This window comes from Aplysia californica, unplaced genomic scaffold (genome assembly GCF_000002075.1).
Source record: "Aplysia californica isolate F4 #8 unplaced genomic scaffold, AplCal3.0 scaffold00257, whole genome shotgun sequence".
In the NCBI taxonomy this organism is placed as follows: Eukaryota; Metazoa; Mollusca; class Gastropoda; order Aplysiida; family Aplysiidae; genus Aplysia; species Aplysia californica.
In genome coordinates, this window is record NW_004797527.1 from 193844 (window position 1) to 202256 (window position 8413).

The window sequence follows — 8413 nt, forward strand, 5'->3', positions numbered from 1 at the left end:
GAGAGAGAGAGAAAGAGAGAGAGAAAGAGAGAGAGAGAGTTGTGTGTGTGTGTGTGTGTGTATGTGTGTGTATGTGTGTGTGCGTGTGTGTGTGTGTAAGTGATACAAAAGAGATTTGATGGGCATTGCAAGGGAGCAAATATAATTAAATCAGGAAGTAGACTAAAACAGAACTCATGTTTGGCAAAGCATTTGGTAAGTCTGGATTGAAAATGTGGTCAATTTAGAAGTCTGTTCAATTTCCATAAGCTTGCAAGCGTACTAATGAGAATAATATGCATTCACCAATCTATTTATTCTAACAGAACGCCATATAAAAAGGGTGGGACTTTTGTGTTATTTTGTAATTTTTGGTTTATTTGGGTTTTATTCTGTGTTTTTGTTGGTTCGTTCGTTCGTTTTTTAGAACTCCATCTATTTTTGTACATGATATGGCCACCCCCCCCCATCCCTCACCTGGCACAAAAAGAAAAACCAATACATATGCATTCTATTATCCCAACCCTTGTTCTTCTTTGTAAAGAAGAAAGTGATAAAAGGTAAACGACATCTATTTAGTCTTTATAAACCGATAATAACGAAACAGATTAATAAAAAAATGAGTATAGAGTGAAAAGAAGATAACTGAATACGTTGATACATTTGATTTTTCTTTTTACGTCTTTGGAAATATTTTCTCTTTCTTTTTCTTTCACAATTTTCCCCTAAGTTGCTTTTTCTTTAGAGTACATCGTATGTTTATAGTAATTATATTTAGTGATTGTATCTAGATTCGTTTCTTTTATAAGATGCTTGTAAAGGAGAATTTTTCAACTTTTTTCTATGTTCGGATGGATTCGTTCCCAAAAGAGACATTTTCTTTTGGTCATTTACTTGATAAATTGGTACTATACTATAAGGCTGGTAAAAACCGCACTTCTTGAAACGATTGCATTCTAAACGTTCTTTCTTTTTACTCTAACAGATTTCAGCCTACTGGACAAGGCCCTTTAATTTCTAACAGTCTTCCGACAATCAAATGATGTATGGACATTTAAAGAATGTGGAAACTTTTGACATCTTTTTGTTGCTTCTAATTTTAAAGTATAGTTTTCAACAATTTATGCTGTTATCACGCAAACCAGTGAGCGAGGCATCACGATAAACTTCCCGAAAAGTACGCATGTTTTGGGTAACAGTACTGGACACAATGTTAGGCTTTTAATTTGAAATCCTCTAGATAAACAAGCATAAATCTAATCACATGCGTTTTCGAACCTCCAGCTTCCGTCTGTGAGTGTAGCTTGTATCCTACTGGGCCATCTCTCCACCCCTCCCCCCACCCCCACCACGCACACACACACACACACACACACACACACACACACACACACACACACCACCACACACAAACACAGTCACACACATACACACACATACTCTTTTTCTCTCTCACACACACATACACACACACTCACACACACCTTTTCCCCGAAATCAAGTTCCTAGGCCCTGCTCCAGCAAGACAAACAATTTACGGTACTGAGACACCCTCTCATAATCGCATTTCTGTCCCGGCGTTTCCAAGTTTCTCAGCGAGGCTTTCAGAATTTCTATCAACTTCATAGCCTTCTCTATCCTGTTCATCCTTACAAAGTACCACTTTGCAGATTGGAAATGATCGATAAATCAATAACGAGAAGAAAAAAGAAGACTCATCGATATGCGATTGACACTTATTGGATTGGTGACGGTGGACCCGAGGGGAAACGAAAACGAATTCCATCAATTATCTTTGCCTTGCCATTTCAGAGAAAAGCTGCTGTTTTCAGGGATCGCACAACTAAAAAGAGGTTGTATAGAGATAACGTGATATTATATTATACCATTTATATAACGTAAAACAGTTTTTAACGACCTAAACTGTTACTTGAGTATCTAGAACTGTTGTCCTTGGCCACTTTCGAAGAGGACTCTTTCTTAAGGTCTAAAAGTGCGCTTTCAAACACGAAACCCTTTACTTTGAACCATTTGTCTTCACTGTTTTAGTTGAAACTGGAAAATTAACTCAAACAAATAGACAATATAATGTACCCTATATCCTCAACATGTTATTTAGGTCTGTGTCTCACATATTTTGAAGTGTATTCCCTGTCAAAAATTAATAAATATCTTTAGTTTATCAGTTTGTGTATTGTAGGCTTCCAGACCCGATATGGTGATGTTGTGGATTCGGAGATTCAAGGCTCAGCTCAGCCACACGTTGTGTCCTTGGGAAAGGCATTTTACACGAGTATCCTCTTCTGGCTTGGTTCTACAAGAAATGGATGTTAAATTTGGAAATTCTACTTCTTGAACAGCTTTACAGTATTGCAAAACTATTTTGCACCACGTTTCCTCATTATTTAAACACAAACAAGTTTCCCAATGTTTGAAATAATTTGTGTGGGTTTTGGAGTGAAATGGTTCGAAAGAAGTAAATTTGAATTAGTATACTTGGTTACACTGAGCCGCTCATCTCTTGTTTTATGTTATCTGAGTTGGGCTGACCATTAAAGCAATGAATGGTGGTCCCTGCGCCAAGGTGAAACGGCATGATGTAACCGAGCGAGTTACGGCCATAACAGCCCCGGGGGAGGTGGTGGAATTAGCCATCTAAATCTCCAATACCGGGTGGCAAGTTTATGCTCAGAGAATCACCTGGGGGGGGGGGGGTTGTGGCCGTCCCGATGCAATAAACAGCATGGATGGCAGCTCACATCTGTAACTGACGTCACATTGACGTCATCACTGTCTGCGCTGGAAATGTAACACTGCTTATTGCCGACCAGAACAAACATGTTACGAAATAATTATTGCTGGGTGTTATGCAATGCTAGCGGTTTAAAAAAAACGTAAAGGTTTTCAAAAGTCTGAGACGTCTGCAGGGACTCATCATATTCACAGCATAACCCGAAACTACAGTAACAGAAATGATTAGTTTGTTCTGAGCTCAGAGAAAGAGATGTTGAATGCAAAAGCATCACTTATTAGTGAATTATCAAAATAAGAGAAATACACTATAATATGTTACTTTGATAATTTTTGTCTCGTGTCAGGTACCTATATTTCTGTTTCTTCTGCTTTAAAGAAGAGTAAAGTTATTATATCTGCAATGTTAGTTTTACTCTGGAGAATGATATTTTGTGTCTTCTGTCCCGCCGTCTGAGCGTTTTCCTTTGTGTGTATTTCGTTTCAGTGTAAAGATGGACTTTTTAAAGGAGAAAGCGGCTCCTTCTACTGTCATAAAATTGTTTATGAAAAGTAATTATGCCTTGAGATCAACAACACCACTTCCATGTCTTACTTTATGTAATTGTCTGTCAATGTTATTGTTCTTACCTCTGGAAGTTAAAGGTCTACGTTACAAAAGCTGCAGTCTATGAATAATAAATATATAGAGATTAATGCACTCCTTGAAGAAACCACTTCCGCTGTGAGATAGAATTGTTGGGAGATGTGTTGGCCTGAAGTAGTTGAACTATCATGTCAATATTTATAGTTTACAAGTGTGTTTTCTTTTCACGATTCCAATAGTAATAGAACTGAGTTTGAAAAGCGACACAATTTTGTTAAAAGTAGGTGTGTATTTACAATAGAGAAATCAGAAATTTGATTAAAATGTCATGCCAAAATCTATGTAAGCATAGCTTATTTTGGGAAAATGTCAAGGCAAGATTTAGTGGTCCCCTGACTCTCATTTACCCCGTTCGGATTTCAGCCCTCTGAATCCTTCACTGCGTCTTCTTCTTTCTCATAATCCGACCCCGCCATTAATCAAGCCTTGGAATGCGGTGAGTGTCCAGAGACATACTTGGGGGCGTAGCAAAGGTAACCCTGACTGTGAGGTCACACTATAGGGTCGGACAGGTAGTCAGACAAGGAGGGTGTTGTGAACAGACTCCTGGAATATTTCCTGTCGTGTGTGTTATTCGGTTGGAAAATATCTACAAGAATTGTCAGCACTCTGTTAGTTAGTACTTCTGTTTGTAAAAGTAAAATAAAGGTATGGTTCTGTAGTCCGTAGAGCTGTTAACGTTTCCTACGTCTGTCAAGGAGCAAAATTGCTATTACGTCTTTTCTACTGGACAGAGCCAACATTGTTCAAGTAAGTACATGTGCACGAAAAACAGTTACATTGGTGTAGGGCTATGTGTTGGCGACCCGTGCACTAGAAGCTACCTTTTTAGACAATTAGACAATATTATTGTCCGTAGTTTATAATTGGTTTTAGTTTAAAGTGTTAGCAGTTCCTTACAACACCATTTTTGGTCGATTAGTGGGGATTTCGACGGCAAGCTGTTCAATTGCTCTCAGCCAAGAAAGCAAAAATCTTTTAGGAGTGAGAAAGAAACGGTTTCTGTTCTTTTACAATATTGTTTCTTTCTTGCTGTTTTCAACATTTTGAATTTGAATTCCGAAGAAATAGTTCACGAGTATGTGTAACCGATATCATGGGTTTAGAAACAACTTTTTTTTTCTTCTAACTCCAAAATTTAGGCATAATGCATCTAAACAGCTGGCCAACGATTTAGATCTCTAGAAAAAAAAATGCATATAGAATGTAAGAATACTTGTCAGGTTGTAGTCATTACAAAAAAAAGGGTAGTTACAAAGTCAGTCAGTCAATAGAAGTAAATATTGTTTTAACCTTATACCAAACTACAACAACGGTGTTGTCCGTGAGTTGTGTATAATGAAAAAAAGAGAAGCCAAGCACACCTGAACAACACAATGATTAAATTAGCCGCGCTTCTCTTGTTATCATTGTCGTCATCTCACATACAAAACCATTGGCCAACAGTTTTGTCGCAACGTTGAGACCCATTGGCAATAGACCCAAACCAGCATGATAACGTAGCCTTGACATGCAAACACTGTACTTTTTGTAACCTACACCCTTTTTGTTTAGATTGTCTTTCGACCACCAAAGCAACTTGGTTTCTCTATTCATGAACCGGAAGACGATGGGGTTGAAAGAAGGACTGACGTGTAAACTCTCTCTCTCTCTCTCTCTCTCTCTCTCTCTCTCTCTCTCTCTCTCTCTCTCTCTCTCTCTCTCTCTCTCGCTCTCTCTCTATCTATCTATCTCTCACTAACTCACGCATTCACTCACTCTCTCTCTCTCTCTCTCTCTCTCTCTCTCTCTCTCTCTCTCTCTCTCTCTATCTCTCTTTCTCCCTCTCTCTTTCTCTTTCTCCCTCTCCTTCCCTTTCCCTCTCTCTTTCTCTCTCCGTGTCTCTCTCTTTGCTTCTTTCTTCCCTTTTCCTTTCTCTTTCACTCTTCCTTTCTCTCTTTCTCCCCCCCCCCTCTCTCTCTCTCTCTCTCTCTCTCTCTCTCTCTCTCTCTCTCTCTCTCTCTCTCTCTCTCTCTCTCTGACACATCGAATTTCCCTGAGCAAATTAACAAAGCTGTTTTCCTAAGACAACAGAGTAAATCAAGCAATACATTTTCCAAAAAAAACAACAACCAACAAACAACTGTAGCTTTGTGTAAGTTGATATCTTCGATTGCGAAACTACTACATAAAATATACTCCATCCCTCTCTACTCCCCCCCTCTCTACTCCCCTCCTCTCTTTCTCTCTCTCTCTCTCTCTCTCTCTCTCTCTCTCTCTCTCTCTCTCTCTCTCTTTCTCTCTTTCTCTCTCTCTCTCTCTCTTACGGTCTCTGGTTTCCCCATCCCCCTCCCCTGTATGCGTTTGTCAATGTCCCCAGAATGGAAGTTTTTGGATTAAAAACGATCGCTCAATAATAAACGCTAGCATAAACAAGTGTTGCTATAGCAGCAGAGGATGAATGATCAACCTGAACAAACAATATCCTCGGACACTGAATTATACACAGCCTGTTTTCATCTACAGTGTGCTTATTAAAAAAGCAAACAAATAACACACACACACACACATTTCTGACACCAGCTCTATCCTATACCCTTTTGTTATCCAAGTGGCGACAAACAGTGAAGCTGGCCAGGAGAATTGCATTACCTTTGTTAAGGCTATCCGGCCAGTTGTGTTCACTCCTGATTTGGATACTGTACTTTGTGAGGTACTTTGCAGACTTCAAAATTTCCCTTCCTAGCATTTTTTGGCCAATATTTTGTTCCTAGTTTGATTTATTATTCTTTTAGATAGTTAATGCTATGATGACAAATCGAATTTCCCAGAGCAGACAAACAAAACTGTTTTTTCTTAAACATTAAAAAAGTAAATTAAACAATACGTTTTAAAAATGTATGTGTGTGTAAGTTGATATCTTCGATTGCCCAACTAGTACTTGTATGTATCAGATTACTAATCTCTGCTTGATCTTTTTTCTCAGAAAACAGCATTAAATTATTTTGCAGTTGTACTATATGTATTTAAAAAATGCTTGTTTATTCCTTATTACTTTTTTTTTTTTGCTGAGCTAGAAGTATCGAGTTATCCTTCTGTGAGAATTAGCTCAAGTACGAGTGAAGAAGCTCTTTCTGCTAACTTCCTGCTTATAATGTACTTGTTCTAAACCAAAGCTGGTTTTTTTTTCAGAATTGTTGATGCTCATGGATCGTCAGCTGGGAGTATATGCCCACCTTCAACCACTCCGTCTCACCCCCGTGCGCTCCACAAGCACCTGTCATGACAACATTGTCACAGAGACGTCCAAGACGTCCGTCAAAACTGTGACAACCGTCACAACGTCACGGCATGCTGACGGCAAGCATGTGGACCGTAGTAGGACAACCACAACCACCAGGACAAGGGGTAAGGGTCTTGTCGTGGTGAACAAACCCGTCTGTACAAGCGCCGATACGACAGACTGTGAACAACGTTATCTTCCAGAGCATCACGCCACACTGCAAGATGGCATTGAGTTGGAAAGACGTGTTGACGAAAAAGAAAATATGGAAACTAGAAACGGACTGGATGTGTCTGGTGAAGGAGATAGTACTCTCACCGCATTTGGTAGAAGACTTAATATAAAATGGACTGACAAATCTGATGAGACTTCAGAAAATGAAGGGCTCGAAGCCTTGTCCTCCACTGTGTGTAATGAATCTTCACCTGTTGAATCTGGAGGATTTTGTGTTTCAGGAACAATCTACCATGTGCCTCGCGTTGACCATACTTCCTGTGAGCAGGCACAGACATCTGCAAGCACTCACCACCACCAACAACGAGTAAGTAGCTCTTCAATCATCGATGACGCGCAGTCACTGGAGACAGAGCCACTGTCTTCATTACAAGCTGACCCTCCAGACAGTGTCGGCGGATTTCGCGTGACGGAGATTGAATACTTTGTACCCAGACACACACGTGTCAGGAATTATTCTACGTCGAAAAAGGAGACAAACGTAGAGTCTTCTAACACGCTTTCTCAAAGCCTGGCGAACACGAACCATGTTTCGCACTCGATGTCACAAGGTGACGATTCCCGAGATACGTTACCGTATTCTTCTCTGGACCTTGGTCCTATCTGGGATATCTCTCAGTTGGCTGCTGCTGGGAAAAAAACGAGGAAAAAAATCACATGTTATCGAGACTATATCGACCTTATTTAAAGAAATTTCTGGAAATGATAAAGCAAGATTGCTTGCATTGAAAACACCTTAACATCGGCTGACACGTTGTTCAGTCCTCACTCAATATCACCAAATCAGACCAGGGTGCACTTCAGTTAGCCATTGTGTTTGTTTTTTGCGCTCCTTTCGACACCGTTTAGGTCATTTAGAAAGCGGGCTTCTCTCCTGCTTATTAAGGCCCACCGGGCTGAGAAGGATACAGCGTGCCAGTAGAAGTCTGTACAAACGTCACGAATCGAACTTGGGTCTTCTGCGTGCGACATCAAATCGCTTAACCGTTACACCACAGACACCAGTTCATTGTTTACGGTTGATTCTGAATAAAGAGAATCACGAGAATAAAGCAAACTTTAAGTAGCAGAGGCTTTGTGGTGAAAAGGGAGATAAATATGTGTTTTAGAAAGCCAATAAAATAAATGAAGCAAGGGGAAATAGAAAGCTAGTTAAGGTTGCATCACCATTAATTAATTATTATATGTTGAACAGAGCGCGCTGTTGTAAAAGCACGCACGCACTTTACAGGTCGAAAACTATAACTCACAACGGTCTCCTCAATACTACAGCTACATCAGTCTGGGTAGGACGTTTCATGAAGATAAAAAACGACAGTTAATCACACGTCCCCTCCCCCAATTTGTTTATGCATATTATTTTTATCCTAAGTAGGTGAGACAAGTCGAACCGTATAACTGATTGTGGAAACGTAGGCAGTTTGGTTGCATCCACTCCAGAACATTAAAGTACCGTACATTAAAATGTATTGTTCTTGACTGAAAGTCGGCTGTTGTGTGTGTGTCAACAAACAAAATTTCATGGAAAAAAACCCGAACCC

The 8413-nt window shown here is 39.7% G+C and overlaps 1 protein-coding gene across 2 annotated transcripts; it reads left to right on the forward strand.

Annotated features, from left to right (window-relative positions):
• The first annotated feature begins 3842 nt into the window (after positions 1-3842).
• LOC101851271 (hyphal wall protein 2) lies at positions 3843-8398 on the forward strand. Of its 2 annotated transcripts, none has more exons than XM_005100702.2 (2): positions 3843-4126; positions 6548-8398. In XM_005100702.2, the coding sequence occupies exon 2, from the start codon at positions 6556-6558 to the stop codon at positions 7558-7560; it is 1005 nt and encodes a 334-aa protein (XP_005100759.1). In that variant the 5' UTR covers positions 3843-4126; positions 6548-6555; the 3' UTR covers positions 7561-8398. The 2 variants fall into 2 exon arrangements, with proteins under 2 accessions (XP_005100759.1, XP_012939289.1); XM_013083835.1 differs by lacking the exon at positions 3843-4126 and adding an exon at positions 5985-6068.
• Positions 8399-8413: the final 15 nt, after the last annotated feature.

What these genes read in the sequence shown, in the direction of transcription:
- LOC101851271 (XM_005100702.2), top strand. Translation starts at nt 6,556, where the DNA reads ATGCTCATGGATCGTCAGCTGGGAGTATATGCCCACCTTCAACCACTC.